Source organism: Rhincodon typus, chromosome 2 (assembly GCF_021869965.1).
Source record: "Rhincodon typus isolate 14 chromosome 2, sRhiTyp1.1, whole genome shotgun sequence".
In the NCBI taxonomy this organism is placed as follows: Eukaryota; Metazoa; Chordata; class Chondrichthyes; order Orectolobiformes; family Rhincodontidae; genus Rhincodon; species Rhincodon typus.
The window spans coordinates 11,182,730-11,200,524 of record NC_063333.1 but is presented as its reverse complement, the minus strand read 5'-3'; the positions used below and the strand labels follow the sequence as shown (position 1 = coordinate 11,200,524).

The 17,795-nt window shown below is 44.0% G+C and overlaps 1 protein-coding gene across 1 annotated transcript in view; it reads left to right on the top strand.

The window, feature by feature from the left end:
* LOC109921859 (sodium channel protein type 4 subunit alpha-like) overlaps positions 1-17,795 on the top strand; it is a 1,322,739-nt gene that overhangs the window by 21,126 nt on the left and 1,283,818 nt on the right. Inside the window, 1 exon segment of the mRNA XM_048618339.1 lies at positions 678-769. Coding sequence (XP_048474296.1) covers positions 678-769 — 92 coding nt within the window.

Sequence of the window (17,795 nt, the reverse complement as noted above, 5' to 3'; positions counted from 1 at the left end):
TCATTCCTTCATTCCTGGGAATGTGGATATCGCTAGCCAGGCCTGTATTTATTGCCCAACTCTAATCGCACAGAGGGCTATTGACTTTCTTCCGGGGTGAGGGGGCAGGGTGGGACGGGCAGTCCATCTTCCCCCATAAATGTAGCCCAGAAAGAAGGCATTTCCACTTGTGTGTGAGACCAGAATCGGGGCCATCAATGTACAAAAGTTACTAGTAAATCCAATAGGGAATGCCAGAGAGATATGCTCTTTCGGAGAATGGATAGAATGTGGAATTCTCTACCGCAAGAAATAGTTAGGGTGAGCAGAACAGGGGGCGGTTGGACAACAGCGTGAGGGGAAAGGAATGGATGTTGTTGGATAAAGAGAAGATTTGTGTGATACGTTAACCTGCACAGACCAGTTGGGCTGAATGGCCTGTCCGTGTACTAAATACTTTGTAATATATTTAGATGTGCACTTGCGATGCCAAGGTATACAAAGCTTTGGCCGAGTGCTGGAAAATGGGATTAGAATGGTGAGGTGCTTGTTTCTGACTGGGGCAGACTCGATAGCGCTGAAGGGCCCTTTCCTGTGCTGTAGGCATCAGTGACAGCGTCAAACAAGAGTGGGAGAAGGTCAGACAAACTGACGTGAATTGTGATGCTATTCCAAATAACTGTGGTTTTATTCTACAGGTACATCACATCATTTGTACACCTAGGTAATGTTTCAGCTCTTCGAACATTCAGAGTATTGAGAGCTTTGAAAACCATTTCAGTAATCCCAGGTAAGAATTTGTCCTGAGTTAGCTGCAAACTACCAGTGGGGCCTTTGGCCTGCTTCTCACTCCCTCTCAGCTTCCTGCGCTACTGCTGCAGCTGTTGATGGGGTTCTATTGTTGTCCTCCCAGTCCTCTTGCATGCTACAGATTTATGACTGAATTTGTCAAACTGGGTCATGTCTCAGTATTACATAGGGTTGGAAGCACTTCCAAGTGCTGAAAGTGATCTCAACCATTCCAGGTGAGATATTAAATACTAAGGCTTGTACTGAATTAACACAATGCTAAACTGTCGCACAAGTGTAGGGAAATAAGATAGGTTATTATAATTTAAATTTACCAAGCAATGGTTATGGTACATCTTTTTTTTGAGCTGCCTAATGGAGCACCTTGTCTATTTAATGATTTTTAAGTTGTTAACGCAAATTTCCTTAACAACAGCAGCAGCTTTCTCATTTTTAATGACACATTCCTTTATCTAATTGCGACCTAATTACTAAAATAATGAGAGAACCAGTGTCTATAGTGGCATTAACATAGCTTGAAGGGAGCGAACATGTTCTGAAGGTTATGCATGTGTGAACATTTGAATTGGACACCTCGGTACCAAGTTGAAGGTTATTTTAAGGATTGGCGTCTTAATTTCCAGACACGGCAATTTCTTTTCCCTGTTGTCTGTATAGCAAGGACTGAGCTACTGAATGGATGAACTGATGAATTAAGTTACTGAGTACGTATACAGGGGGAATGTGTGGTCCAGGGTGTGGAATGAGCTGTGTAACTGAGAATCAATAAACTCTATCCGCAAGGAAAAGGTGTCTTAAATTCTGTTTCACTAACAGGTTTATATCCGAGTTGACACTTATATTTTTCGATGTACTGTGAGGATAAGTGTTTTCTGACCAGGCATTTGAAAAAAAAAATCCAATGCATGACAGCATAGAGTTAGAGGCTATGGGCCCCAGTAGAGTGTGAGTAAGCCCTTTTTAATCAATGGAGCAGTTTCTAATGTTGGAAAAAGATATTGAATCTTCCAATATTGAATTGGACTCAGACACAATAAGAAGGAACAGTTCTTAAAAAGATCAAACACGGTTTTCCACATGTTGCTAGCTCATAGACCTGGGTATTTTAAAGCATCCTTTTCTCAGATTTAGAATATTGATTTTTTTTTGCAGTAAAATGGAAAGGTTTCATTCAGCTGAATATTTCTGATCTACATGGTAAATTAGTGCAGAATGCTCCACCTGCATGCAAAATGGACACCAGATAGAAAGCCCCCAGTCATTTCTCGGTCACATTTTAGCTGTGGTTTATGTTAAATCAAATGAATGTAACTCTACCAGCTGCAGAACTAGGCCATAAGGGCTATGTGCAGACTTGGGTTACAATCCCATTAACAGCTAAATATTGGATACTCTTGGCCTGATGATCACTTAACAGTGCACCCATGTCTGCCATTTTAATTCAAGACAGATTTTACCTGTTTCCAATGGGCCATGCCTCCATTAAAGTGCGGATGATAATGTTGGTGATAAATGCAGAGTGTGTTTGCCTGGTATCTAACAGCCTCTGTTGTTATATGTTATGGGCAATGTCATTCAGTCCCAGTAGTGCCATAGGTATATGGTAACCCATCTACTGAGAGACTGTCGCACTACATGAAGACATTTCCAATAAGTGGTAAACTGTAAATTCAGAAACTGTTAGTTCGATTCAGCCTCAATGTTTTGCCACAATGAGTAGAATAGGCTTCAAGTCAACTTGCTTTTCCAATCTGCCGGTGGAATGGTGCCAGACAGTATGTTTCTTCTCCACACTCTCCCACTCCAGAGATAACCACCGAGTTAATGCTTTCAACAGGATGCTCCCAATGACAGTAACTACTTTCAATTGCCCAGAATCGTATCACCACATGGTCAGTACATCAACAGGGTATTTAAGTGAGACTAGCAAAGGGGACTTGGAAGGGTTGGTTCTGGTTTTGTGTCCCTATGCTTTTAAATTTAACTGTGAGCATGAGGACCTGTTATCCAGAGGAAATGGTCAGAAAAGGCTGAACATCCAAGCAGCTATTCAACTCCCTTGTGGTTCATAATAAGACAGTAATAAATGTAGAAGATCCTCAATGCTAGGGCCACTGCTTCTTTTGACGTACAAACCATTTGGATACTTAAATGCAGTTTAAATTTAGTTGGTTGAGTGACTGGTTAGAGATGTAGAGTGAAGCCTATAGTGCAGGTCCAATTCCTGTACCAGATGAGGTTACCATGAAAGACTTTCCTTCTCAACCAGTCCCATTACTTGAGGTGTGGTGCTCCTCAGATTAAAACTTCACTCATTGTCTCTCTCTAATGCATGGGACAATGGCAACTTTACTTTATAAACACAAAGAGAAATTTGCCAATGATGCCAAACTTGGAAGTATGGCTCAAAGTGAGGATGATATCAGTGATCTAGTCGGGTAGAATGAGCAGATAGCTGGCAGATATAATTTAAGGACAGGGAGAGGCAATGTAGGTTTGTTGGCACAGTTCCAAAGAGTGTGCTATAACAGAGGGCTGTGGTGGGGGCGGAAGGGGGACAGGGTTTTGGTGGGGATTTGGTTTCAAGTCCATGGAACATTGAAGATGGCAGGACATACCCAGAGAGCAATTAACAAGGAGAACAGGATCTTGGACTTCATACAGGATATTGATTTCAAAAGCAGAGATATTATGCTAAAATTTACAAAGCAATGTGCAGGGCATGACAGGAATATTGTACCACTTCTGATATCCACATTTTCAGAAGGATGTGGGGATCCTAGAGAAGCTGCAGAAGAGATTTACTAGAATGGATACAAGTCACTCACCATCCTGGCTTGGAAGTACATCGATGTTATTTATTTATTGTTGCTCATTCAAAATCCAGGAGCTCCTTCCCTAACAGTGTTGTGGGTATTCTGAAACCCCAAGGATTGCAGCATTTCAGGAAAGCAGCTAAGCCCAACATTTCTGTGTTACTATTCTTTAATGGGGTTTGCGTGTCTCTGGATGGTCAAGCATTTATGGCCCATTCCAAGTGCTCCTGAGGAAGTGGTGTTGAACTTCCTCCTTCAATGCAGTTCTTGAGATGTCAGTATACACACAGCTCTGTTAGGGAGGGAGTTCAAGGATTTTGACTCAGCGACAGTGACTGAACGGTGATGTATTTCCAAGAGCAGCTTGGAGGGAAGCTTGCAGGTTGTGGCGTTCTGTATCTGCTGCCCTTGTCCTTCTAGATGGCGAAGATCATGTGTTTGGAAGGTGCTATCAGAGGAATTCAGTGAGTTACTGCAATGCATCTTGTAGCTAGTACATATTACTGCAACATATCGGTGAGAATGGGAGTGAGTGTTGAAGGTTGAATGTTGCCAAACAAATGGGCTGCTTTGTACTGGATGGAGTTGCACATCTTGAGTGTTGTTGGGGCTGCACTCGTCCAGGCGGGTTGGGAGTATTCCATCACACTCCTGACTTGTGCCTTGTAGATGGTGGACAGGTTTTGGGGAGTCAGAAGGTGAGTTACTCACTGTAGACGTTTTAGCCACTGAGCTGCTCTTGTAGACCCTGTGTTTATGTGACAGGTCCTGTTGAGTTTCTGATCAATGGTAACCCGAACAACACGGACAGTGGGGGATTCAGTGATGGTAATGCTTTTGAATGGTCAATAGTTCGATTCTCTGTGTTAGAGTTGGTCATTGCCTAGCATTTGGGTGATGTGAATGTTACTTGTCAGCCCAAGCCTGCATATTGTCCGGATCTTGTTGCATTTGAACATGGGCTGCTTCAGTGGCTGAGGAGGTGCACATGGTGCTGAACATTATGCAGTCATCAGCGAACGTCTCCGAAATATCTCCGCAGAGGCCAGTATCCCATCACCAAGTCACCCTTAACACTGATCCAGCTCCCTCAGAACCAGCTGACAGAGGTGACACTCCTGTTTATACCTGTCAGCCAGGGCTCCCTGATTAGACCAAGTTAACAGCCCCAATCAGGGAACTCATATTCTATGAGGTCCACCTGGTTGACCTTGTTACTATCACTACAGTCCCCGTTTCTGACCTTATGATGGAGGGAAGGTCATTGATGAAGATGGTTGGGCCTAAGATGGGGAGGTGATGGCCTCGTGGTATTATTGCTGGACTGTTAATCCAGAGACCCAGATAATGTTCTGGGGATTTGAATCCCACCATGGCAGACGGTGGAATTTGATTTCAATAAATATCTGAAATTAAGAGTCTAATGATGACCATGAATCCATTTTCAATTGTTGGAAAAACCCATCTGGTTCACTAATATCCTTTAGGGAAGGAAACTGCCATCCTTACCTGGTCTGGCCTACATCTGACTCCAGACCCACAGCAATGTAGTTGACTCTTAACTGCCCTCTGGGCAATTAGGGATGGGCAATAAATGCTGATCTAGCCAGTGACACACTCATCCCGTGAATGAATAAAAAAAGATTGTAGGAGATGGATCAATTACCCGTTTCTCAACATTCAAGACCCCAACCGTGACATCCCAACCATTCCTTCCCTGTGACATAGTTACACTGCCTTGAATGCAGTATCCTTTAATTGCTACCCATAATGCAGTCATCCCTATGCATTCTGGGTATTTCCCTTGTGGGGTACCCTATTTCGGTCTGCAAGCAGAGCCCTGAGCCCCCTGACACCTGCTATTGTAGTCCTCCCCCTCACTTCCACTCTGACCTCTCTGCCCTCAGACTGCTGCAGTGACCCATTGAACCTCAACACAGTTCAAGAAGCAACAAACTGAGCTGCAGAATGAGGAGGTGCTGGGGAGGAACCTCATAGAAACCTCCAAAATCCTAACAGGACTAGACAGGGTAGATGCACCAAGGATGTTCCCGATGGCGGGGGAATAGCCAGACCTGAGGGTCACAGTTGAAGGTTCTGAGGTTAACCATTTAGGACTGGGATGAGGAGAAGTTTCTTCACCCAGAGAGTGGTGAGCCTGTGGAACTCTCAATCACAAAGAGCAGTCGAATGATTTCAAGAAGAAGTTGGATACGGTATTTGGGGCTAAAGGGATTAAAGGACATGGAGGAAGAGCAGAGACAGGCTATTGAGTTGGATGATCAGCCATGATCATAATGAGTGATGGAGTAGGTTCAAAGGGTTGAATGGCCTACTCCTGCTCCTATTCTCTATGTCTCTATTTGGATGTTCAACTCGAAGTCCTTCAGGTCTCAACCCTGAATTCAGCACATTTAGATCATAACCATTCTCTTTTGCTGGTTCAGTTTCTTTTCTCAGTTTTTCCATTACCCTGTTGCGTAGGGGTCAGATCACTGCTATCCTGCCATTCGCACCTCATCTGGACACGTCTTTTGCTTCTTTACATTATCCATTACCACTCCCTTTGGCTTTTGTACCATGAAACCTTTAGTAATTTCACTCACCCCCTCCCAGCCCTCCACCCTGTCAAAGGCCTTCCTGTTTGTTCCTTTTCCCTATTTCTCTTGTTTTAAACCTGTTATAATTTCTACCTCCCTTCAATTCTGATGAAAGGTCATCAACCTGAAGCATATCAGCTCTTTTCTGCGGCTCTGCCGATGCCTAGTATTCCCGGCACTTTCTATCCACCCGTACCAAGCACCATGTAGTCATGACCATTCAAATCTATATCGTGTTAATTGCCTGTTCACTTTTTCTCTCACCTGCACCAGCATCCTCACCAGCAGCAGCCCACACATTGACTCATTGCTAATTATCTCTGGGATGGAAGTGCTTTTATTAATAAAAACGGGTCAATGCCTGTTTTTGTTTTGAGTTGTTAATTAGTAGACCAACGTCTTTGCAGCCTTAAAGATCTCAAACCTATGGTTTGATTAGTTGGTCATTAATGATGCAGCGAAGCAGGTTCTCAACTTTCTTTAATTAAAAATAACACTCACCCCCTGGTCTCTCAAACCTATATAAACCTGGGCTCCCACATGCAGCCTCATTGCTACAAACAATTTAAGTAATAATTATTGAGCATCTCTCCTACGCTGTTTTTTGTTGTGTCTTTGCAATCACATACTGAATCTCACACATGCATGTCCAGATGCCAACTTCCATTGTCCAGGACGCATTTTGCACATTGCCCCCTCAGCTAGAGATACCAGGCTCGCAGTCCTGCTGTGTCAAACATGCTGTTTGGCACGCGCTCAATGCCAAGAAGATCATTGTGGCAGGCCTCAGGCAAGTGGGGGATGGCACGATGGCTCAGTGGTTAATATTGCTGCCTCACAGTGTCAGGACCCAGGTTCGATTCCACCCTCGGGCAACTGTCTGTGTGGAGTTTGCACATTCTCTCTGTGTCTGCCTGGGTTTCCTCCAGGTGCTCCGGTTTCCTCCCACAGTCCCGAGATGCGCAGGTTGGGTAGATTGGCCACGCTGACCAGGGATATGTAGGTTAGGTGGGTTAGCTGTGGGAAATGCAGGGTTACAGGGATGGGGTAGGTTTGGGTAGGATGCTCCTCAGCGGGTCAATGTGGACTTGATGGGCCAAATGGCCTGCTTCCACACCTTCTAAGTCTAGAGAGATAGCCTTGAGTTCATGTGTCCTGGCTCCAGTAAGCCAAGGACAGGCTCCAATACCAGTCGAGGGTCTTGGACATGGTTAGTCAGAGTATCAGGCTGGTCGGAGTCAGCACGCTCTCCACAACAAGGGATGAGAAGCCAAATGTCAGGTATCCTACCCCTGCCTTGACTCTTTCTGCCCCGTTGTGGACTGATTTCCCCCTGGACTAGCAGGGAGAAGCATTGAGGCAGATGAAAGTAGGTGGTATAGCTTTTACTTTTGGTGCAAGTGGGGAGGTGTCCTGATTGAGTGAGGAGGTAGCACAGAGGGCACAGGGTTAGTGGTGTCAGGGTTTGGTGTGGGTGAGATGTGGCAGGCAATAGTGAGGTTGATAGAGCGTGAGCCTCGATGGGAGGCAGGAGCAGGGGTGGAGGGAGACTTGAATGTGAGATATTGGAGAGATCTCACACTGGCTGAGGGGATAAAGTCATTGCCCTTCTACTTCCAGTGCTGGGCATTCCTCTACACAATCGAGACTAAACTAACCCAGGCTGGCAACTTCAGGTCAGGCTGGCATGGCCTTGCCTCGTGGCCCTCTCTGCTGGTCCCTGGGGGAGGAGGATACCCAGTGGGGGGGCCTCCAGGACCCTGCTCGCAAAATGGAGCACCAAATTTACCTTGTCCACCACGTCCAGGCATAGGCCAGGAACTGGGCAGGGCAGCTCTGGAACGCTCGGGCACACAATGGGCTTTTCAAGATGGCACCAGTGACAAAGGATGCTGTCGATTCCAGGATATCCTGACAGTGGCAGTGTTCTGGGAACAGCCTGTGCCACGATGGGGTACAGAGCTGGACGTGAGAGAGATGGCATCGGGGGCGGAGTTGGTAGCTAACAGGACGGGTTTGGTGAGAAATCTGGCTGGGCGAAAATCCATCCAAAAAACACGAGATAATGCCCAGAAAAGAAATCAGATTCAGCCTTTCAGATCTGTCCAGGATCCCACAATTGTAGCAGGGCTGTATGGCACAGTCTGTAACACCCTTGGCTCTAGATCAGACTGGGTAGTGAGTCTGAGTCACATATTAAGAGCTGGACCATACAATCATGTTTGATGTCCCAGCTTGTTGGAATATAATCAATAATTCCTGCTCATTGATTTAATTAATAAATAGCTTTGTTATCCAGCTCCTAGTTAAATTAATGGCAGCTCCTCTTCCATTTTATACTGAGTGATAATGTGACAGAGATGTCAGGCCAAATGGAATCATAATTATTTGTCTGTTAAGAGCTACCCAGTGCTGCAGCAGCAGTTTCTAAATCTGCAACTTGTACCTAAGTAATTTCTCAACACTCAGGTAGAAATGCATTGCTAAGGAGAGTTACCAGGTTGTGCACTCGCTCCTCTTTGTCACTCGGAATGACAGAGAGATTGCTGAGGCGTTGGTTAAAGGCTTTTGGTGTCTCCCTCAGAAACACCACCATCAAGGTGTGTGTTGTATAGTTAACAAATTTAACACCCTACGCCTGTTCCCACTGTTCAGTTCAAGTCAGAGAGTCATAGCGATGTGCAGCATGGAAACAGACCCTTCAGTCCAACTCGTCCATACCGACCAGGCATCCTAAATTAATCTAGTCCCATTTGCCAGCATTTGGCCCATATCCCTCTAAACCCTTCCTTTTAATATATCCGATCAGATGCCTTTTAAATATTGTAATTGTACCAGTCTCCACCACTTCCTCTGCCAGCTCATTCCATTCACATACCACCCTCTGTGTGAAAACATTGCACCTTAGGTCCCTTTTAAACCTTTCCCCTCTCACCTTAAACCTATGCCCTCTTGCCTGGGAATCCCCCACCCCGGGGAAAAGACCTTGGCTATTCATGCCCCTCATGATTTTATAAATCTCTGTAAGGTCACCTTTCGGCCTCCGAAACTCCAGAGAAAATAGCCCCAGCTTATTCAGTCTCTCCCTATAGCTTAAACCCTCCAACCCCAGCAACATCCTAGTAAATCTTTTCTGAACCCTTTCTAGTTTCACGACATCCTTCCTATAGCAGGGAGAGCTGAACTGAACGCAGTATTCTAACAATGGCCTAACCAAAGACCTTATATTATGGCTCAGTGCCCTTGCCTCTGTTTAAATGCCTTGATTCTCATCTTTTCTCTTCATTCTCAGAATGTGTGCACCACTGGTTAGGCCATCATTCATCTTCCATCCCTAATTGCCCACAGGGCAGTTAAGAGTCAACGTTATTGCTGTGGCCAGGAGTCACATGTAGGTCCTTCCCTAAAGAACATTAGTGGACCAGATAGGTTATTACAACAGTTGTACAATGGCTGCTACTGGGCTAGCTTTTTATTAAATGCAAGTTTCCCCAGCTGCTCTCCAAACCCACTTCCCCATGAGCCTGGGCTTCCCACTGACAATCCAGTGACATTACTGCAACATCATCGCATCCCCATCGTCATGGATATAACAGTTAATTCCCAGCATTTGCCATCTCTCTGGGTTTCTGATTTCCTTTTCCCTTTGTTGGAGGTTCCTGACTTCAGTCTGACCCTGCCCTAATTCTAAATTTAAGATGAAAATTACTCTTGTTCTAAATTTCTTCCCATAAGAACATTTCTCTGTTTCGACCCTTAATCAATTCTGACATCTTTGATTTGAACAACGTTGAACTAAGCAGATGGAATCCGAGCAAGTATTGTCTGTAATTGTACCATCGCTTCTCACCCTTGAGAGAAAGGCCAACATTTCATTAGCCTTTCTGATTACTGTCTGTACCTGTGCACCAGCTTTTAGTTCTTGTATACATTTAAACCCTTTTGCTCGTTATTAGCTGCTACATCGCTTGACATGAGGGAAGCGTTCTCACTTGTCTTTTTTAGATGCACAGTGCATCGCTTCACATCTCCCGCATGGAATATAATCAGGCAGCTCACTTACTTTGCAGCTTCCTCTACCTCCCACACAAGCCCTGACTCAAATTCTCCTGCAACCTTGAATAAATAGACATTCATTCATCCTTCATTCATTCGTCGGCTTGGGAACTCTGCAGCTTTCTGCGCTCAACATCGAGTTCAACAATTTTAGGGTTTGAGGTACCTTGCCCCATGTCCTTACCTGAACCCCTGCCCACCAGGTTTTGTTACCATATGGTCTGCTTTTACACACAATCCATTGTTAGCCACTGATGGTCCCCATTAGTAGCTATTCATTCGCTTAGGCTGATCATTATCCACTCCTTCCTCTCTCCAACTGTTCTTCTCTCTCTTTGGGATCTATCTCCACCTATTGTTTACTCCTTACCCCCCTCCCCCTGACCCTGTTTTCAACGTTTTCCGAGCTACTGTCAATTCTGAGGAAGGGTCACCGGACCCGAACTGTTAACTCTGATTTCTCTCCACAGATGCTGCCAGACCTGTTGAGCTTTTCCAGCAATTTTTGTTCGTCTGGATGGGTATATGAATAGGAAGGGTTCAGAGGGATATGGGCCAAATGCTGGCAAATGGGAATAGATTAATTTAGGATATCTGATCAGCATGGATAAGTTGGGCCACAGGGTCTGTTTCCATGCTATATATCTCTGTGACTCTATAATCCTTTGATTTCCAGCATTCGCAAATGTACAAAAAGCTAAGACCCACTACTAAGATGCCTAGGCGACATGTCCTAGCTCAGTGAATAATTTATCCCTAATGTCTGTCCCCTACCTCCTGATCAACGACCACCAAACGTCAGCAAGATATTTCTATTTCCAGCTTCTTGGCTGCTCATTGTGGATGCTGAATTGTGTCATAAGAATTGCTGGAAAAACTCAGCGGGTCTGGTAGCATCTGTGGAGAGAAAACAGAGTTGACATTACAAGACCAGTGATTCCTCTACTGAAACTGAGGAGTCTGAAATGTTAATCTGTTTTCTTTTCACAGATGCTGCCAGAGCTGCTGAGTTTCACCAGAAATTTCTGTTGTTGTTTCAGATCGCCAGGATCTATAGCACTTGATTTATTTCTGATTTTTATAAAGTTACTTTTGGAAGCTCATGTGGATGGCACTTGGAGCCTCTCTGCCATCAGTTACACGAACCCCTCTCAAAACTCCTTCATTAACTGGTACTCATGTGTTCAGTCATGGAGTCATACAGTCATAAAACAGGGAAACAGACCCTTCGGTCCAACCAGTCCATGCTGATCCTGTTCCCAAACTAAACTTGGCCCATATCCCTCCGAACCTTTCCCATTCATGTACTTATCCAAATGTCTTTTAAATATATAACATATATATGTTATAAACTGTACCTGCATCCACCACTTCCTCTGGCGGTTCATTCCACACATCAACGGAACTGAGGTTAAGAGGCTGGACAGTGTCAAGTTCCTCAGAGTGACGATAACCGACGACCTGTCCTGGACTTCCCACGTAAATGCGACAGTCAAGAAGGCACTACAGCGCCTCTTCTTCCTCAGGCAGCTCAGGAAATTTGGCATCTCCATAAAGTTCCTCACCAACTTCCACAGATGCACCATTGAAAGCATACTGCCCGCGTGCATAACGGTCTGGTATGATAACTGCTCTGCCCAGGACCATAAGAAACTACAGAAGGGGATGTACACAGCCCAGACCATCACGGAATCCAACCTTCCATCCATGGACTCCATTTACACGGCTCGCTGCCATGGAAAGGCTGCCAACATCATCAAAGACCCATTGCATCCCGGTAATGATCTCCTACAGCCTCTTCTGTTAGGCAGAAGATACAGAAGCCTGAACATACATACAAGCAGGTTCAGGAACAGCTTCTTTCCAGCCATTGTTAGACTGATGAATGGACTCCCTAGCCTCAAATAACACTGATCTTGCTAAAGTTGACCTCACCTGGTGCATGCCCTGTGCAATGTAACCTGTAGGCCTCTGTCTAAGTTTTTTCTTTACAACTTCTGATCTGTACATCCTTGCTTACTATGAGCTGCCTGTACTGCTCGTAAACAAAACTTTTCACTTTACTTCGGTACATGTGACAATAAAATCAAAATCAAAATCAACCTGAACCACTCTGTGTCAAAAAATTGCCCCTCATGTCTTCTTTAAATCTCTCTCCTCTCACCTTAAAAATAAGCCCCCTAATCTTGAAATCCCCCACCCTAGGGAAAGCACACCAGCCATTCACCTTATCTATACCCCTCATTACTTTATAAACCTCCAGAAGGCCACCTCTCAACCTTCCACGCTACAGTGATAAAAAGTCCCAGCCTATCCAACTTCCCCTTATAATTCCATTCCTGGCAACATCCTGGTAAATTAGTCACTCTGTGTTAGTGATGCCTAACACTTACCCTTCCAGTAACCTCCCCACAATTGGTACCAAACTGAAAAGCCATAAATTTCCTAGTTTCTCTATTCCTCCCTTCTTAAGTCCCAGTGGTATTTATGTTTATTTCTCTTACCGGCATTCCCCATTCAGCATGCTTTTCCCTCTGCTACTGTTCAATATTACCTGGCCTCCGTATCAAGCACATGGATTGGTTGGACTGAAAGGTCTGTTTCTGCACTGTATGACTCTGTGGCATCCCTCCCACCTCTCACCACCATCCTCTAACGCCCCTCCAAGCCTCGCCTCCCCTCGCTACCATGAGATCCTGGATATTCAGGGCTCGGACTCTGGGGGGCTGCTTACTGTACTGGCCCTGGCCATTGCTTCCGCTGGGATGACAGAGTCTGATGGCTCTCTGACATGGACCTCTTCCCAAGGAAGGGCCAAAGTCACATCATTTGCCATTTGAGACTTCACAGTGAGCTGCTCTGGTCAGTAGGGATATGCGCCTCAGTCAGTGCTTTGTGCAGTGGGTGAGAAAGACCCTCCTTCTGAAAAGTCCTGTTTCATTTTAATTTTCCCTTCTTCCTCTCAAATGAAACATGGAATTCTTTTCTGTTACAGTCATTGTTTGCAAGATGCTCCCTTACATGTTGTTAACAAATCTTGGTCCCTTACCCATTGCTAAATTTAGGGAGGCAGGTTCCTTGATGATTGTACAGAAGCATAGAATGGTTAGACAATCGTAGGATAGCACAGATGGAGGCCATTTGGCCCATTTTGCCTGTGCATGCTCTTAACTGGAACAACTCACCTATTCCTTCTCACATGGTGTATTCTTTCTTCAGCCCTGAGATTTTTTTCTTCTTCAGAAAGCTATTTAAATTTCTTTTGAATGGCACAATTGACTCTGTCCCCACTGCTCTCAGGCAATGCATTCCACATCGAAATCCCTCATTACATGAAAACAATTCTGTTCTTCACCACTGTTTCTTTTTTGCCAATCTTTTTGAGCTGTTACTTGATCCCTTCGCCAATGTAAATCTCAAAATAATTTGCCCCATAAAATATCCCTTGACAGAATGGAAAGCTAGTCTCAGGCAACAGTGACCATAAACTTCTCAGCAATTTGTCATCAAACCCCCATCAGGTTCGCTAATATTCTTCAGGGAAGGAATTCTTGCCTGGTTTGGCCTACATGTGACTCCAGGCCTGCAGCACAGTGTTTGACTCTTAACAGCCCTTCAAAAGAGCCCAGCAAGCCTCTCAGGTCAACAGCAATTAGGGATGGGCAACAAATGTTGATCTCACCAACAACATCCACATGCCATGAAAGACTGAAAAAAAAATGAAAGCTGGTCTGGATATATCCAATAATTTATTACTGTTCCAACTGCAACTATTATGCTTCACCTAGTCGACGTGAAAATTAAATTCACTCATTAGGGTCACATTTTTTTCTGCTCCCTGATGCTTGCTTGATCATTATTTAGCTAGGGCTCTATATTTAAATTACCTTCACCCCACGCATAATCATTTTGTTTGTATAAGAGATATTGCATCAAAGTTTTGAGGGGGAGAAATGTGCCAGAGTGTGGCTCAATTCAGCGAAGGTTGATATTGCAAACAGTATATATTTATACTTGTTGAGCAGAGTGCACCTTCTGTAGCTTTGAAAAATAAATTAAAAGACAAAGGCTGAGTGTAATATTTTAAAGGGAAACATCTCCTTATGGATATGAACAATATTTTAATCACTGAGTTTACTCTTCAGTGATTCCAACTAAGACTCTCAGCTGCTATTTTAATGCTTGTAGTCATTCTATTATATATTTGATTTGATATATTATTGTCGCATGTACCTAGGTACAGTGATAAGGTTTGTTTTGCGTGCAGTATAGGCAGATCATACCGTACAAAGTGCATTAGGGTAATAGAACAGAGCGAGGAATACAATGTCACAGCTGCAGAGAAGGTGCACAAACAGCGAGATCAACATTAAATTTAAAATTTGAGAGGTCCATTCAGAAGACTAATAACAAGCTGTTCTTCAATCTGTTAGTATGTGTGTTTAAGCTTTTGTATCTTCTGACCAAACGGAAGACGTTGGAAGAGATTATAACCGGGGTGGGAGAGGTCTTTGATGATGTTGGCTACCTTTCTGAGGCAGCGAGAGGTGTAGATGGAACATTAGCTTGCGTGATAGTCTGGGATGTGTTCACAACTCTCTGTCATATGTTATGGTTCTGGGCAGAGCAGTTGCTATACTAGTGATGCGTCCAGATAGCTTTCTATGGTGCATCTATAAGAATTTGGTAAGACTCCTTGTGGGCATGCTGAGTTTCTTTAGCCCCCTGAGGAAGTAGAGGCATTGTTGTGCATTCTTGTGGGTGGACCAGGACAGATTGTTGGTGATCATCCCTCTTAGGAACTTGATGCTCTTGACCATCTCCAGCTCAGTACCATTGATATATCTTAGGCAGTATAAATCTTATGTGATATCTTAAGTGAGATGGGACAGTACTTCTGGTTATAATATTTGCTGATCATCTCAAGCAACAAGGTAAACTCCATTCTTGGGTTTTAAGCATTATCAGGAAGAAGATCAGAAAAATGCACCAGTTAGTTTATACAATAATGATCAGGTACACTATATCAATGATACAGAAACCAATGTTGCTGGAAAAGCTCAGCAGGTCTGGCAGCATCTGTGAAGAAAAAAATCAGAGTTAATGTTTCAGGTCCGGTGACCCTTCCTCAGAATGTCACCAGACCTGAAATGTTAACTCTGAATTTTTTTCTTCACAGATGCTGCCAGACCTGCTGAGCTTTTCCAGCAACTTCTGTCTCTGCTCCTGATTTACAGCATCTACAGTTCTTTCGGTTTTTGTATCAATGATAAATATCCCTGGATTGTTAACATCTGAACATGGATATGGATTTTTTGACTTGAAATGTAGACTAAAAATGCTGCTATTGGACACCTAGCTAACCAAACAGTTGCAATAGCAGATAAAATTGATGATATTTAGCAATGGTGTTAGTTTCATAGGAGTAGAATTTCCAGTTGAAACTGCTAAGCCTCTTTAGACTATCATGTTTCCATGTGATCACCTCTCATTCCAATGGACTTTAGCCAGTCAAGGTCCAAATTCCTGAGCTGCTCAATATATATCATTTAAAAGGAGGCAATGGGCTAGTAATCGCAGGTAATGTTCTGGGGACCTGGGTTCAAATCCCACTGCAGCAGACGGTGAAACTTGAATTCAATTAGAATCTGGAATTAAAGTCTAGTGACGACCATGAAACCATTATCGGTTTGTCATAAAAACTTATCTGGTTCACCAATGTCCTTTTAGGGAAGGAAACTGCTGTCCTTCCCTGGTCTCTCGCCTACAAATGACTCTAGACACACAAAAATGTGGTTGACTCATAACTGCCCTCTGAAAGGGCTGAGAAAGTGGTGTCATTGAATCTAAGGGCAATTAGGGATGGGCAATAAATGCAGGCCCAGCTATTGATGCCCACATTCCACGACTGAATAAAATACATTAGTTTAGAGGACTACTCCTCCTCTAAGTGATGAATGCCCATAAACAAAATCACGGTTTGTCCCCTTGTCAGGAAGGCAGCTCCTCTCATACTGTACTGGAGTGCCAGGTTAGAATTTTGCTCATTTTTCTGGTGGGAGACTTGAACCATCAACCTGATGGTTCCTAAAGCTTAGGTGACATTGACTGAACCATGGTTGACACTTCATTGAAGTCACTAGAATACAAGACCTGTCTACTTTTCCTACCATGTACAACTGAGGAATGTTTCCATGAATTCAGAAGGTTATGAACATATGAACAAGGAACAAGGGTCGGCCACTTGGCCCTTTGAGCCTGCTCCGCCATTCAATAAGATCATGGCTGATCTGATGTTAATGTCAAATCTACATTCCTGCATAGCCCTCAGTAATCTTTCAGGTTGGGTAAGAACATAAGGAATAGGAGCAGGTTTGGCCATTTAATAAGATCATGGCTGATCAGCTTCACTTACCTGCCAACTCACCATAACCCTTAATTCCTTTACTCTTCAAAAATCTATCTATCTTTGCCTCAAAAACATTCAACGAGGTAGCCTCAACTGCTTCGCTGGGCAGGGAATTCCACACGTTCACAACCATTTGGGTGAAAAGTTCCTCCTCAGCTCAGTCCTGAATCTGCTCCCCCTTATTTTGAGGCTTTGCCCTCTAGTTCTAGTTTCACCCACCAGTGGAAAGAGCCTCCCTGCTTCTAAGGGATGTGCTATCCTCCCATTTCCAATAATTGGCTTTCGCTGCTCTGCGGAGGCTTCTGGGATGGTACCTACTCGGCCTAGTTCAGGGGAGATTGGCAGCATGCAGTCCAATGATTAGACTGGGCCAGGTGGCAGAGAGCTGCGAAAGCAGATAATTGCAAGGTATTGTGAAATGTGGCAACACTATTTATTGTGGAGCATCTTATTGATTGTTTCTGCAACGTTTCCCTGCCAATATGAGGCTGTCATGAACAGTATTAGCTGAACATTACTGAGATGCATTATTGGCTATATAACCAAATAACAAAGCGTTGCTTTACCCCCTATAATTTGGAGTTCGAATATTGTGACAATATCATAACTTTCAAGGATATGGGGTAAGTACAGGAAATTGGGATTAGCGCACCTTTAGTGGTAATTGATTGGCTGAAGGGCCTTTTCTGTGCTGTGAGAATCTATGAATGTTGACACTACTCCCTTCAGATGGAGACAAGGATTGAATTGATTACTTGACTCTGATGGACTTTAAAGGTTAAATCATGATTGATAGTTCTCTGAAGTGCAGAAGAAAGGGGCACTTGAAATTGGAACTGGGTTATTTGGAAGGTGATATTAAATATGAAGGGCAATCAGGAACTCTGTCCTGCAAAAATACAAGCTGGAAAGGCAAGGAAATCGAAAGGGCCAGAATCAAGATTAATAAATTTCTGGTGGGTGACCGTGTTGAGGGATAAGAAACCAAGGTGGGTGCAGAGAGGGTTTAGATAGAGAGCATCTGTGGAACAGGCTTGAGGGGCTGAATAGCTTCTCTCTTTCCTATGTTTTTGAGAAATAAATGCTCACGTTAGAGTGAGAACCAGGATGGTGGAATTTGAATTC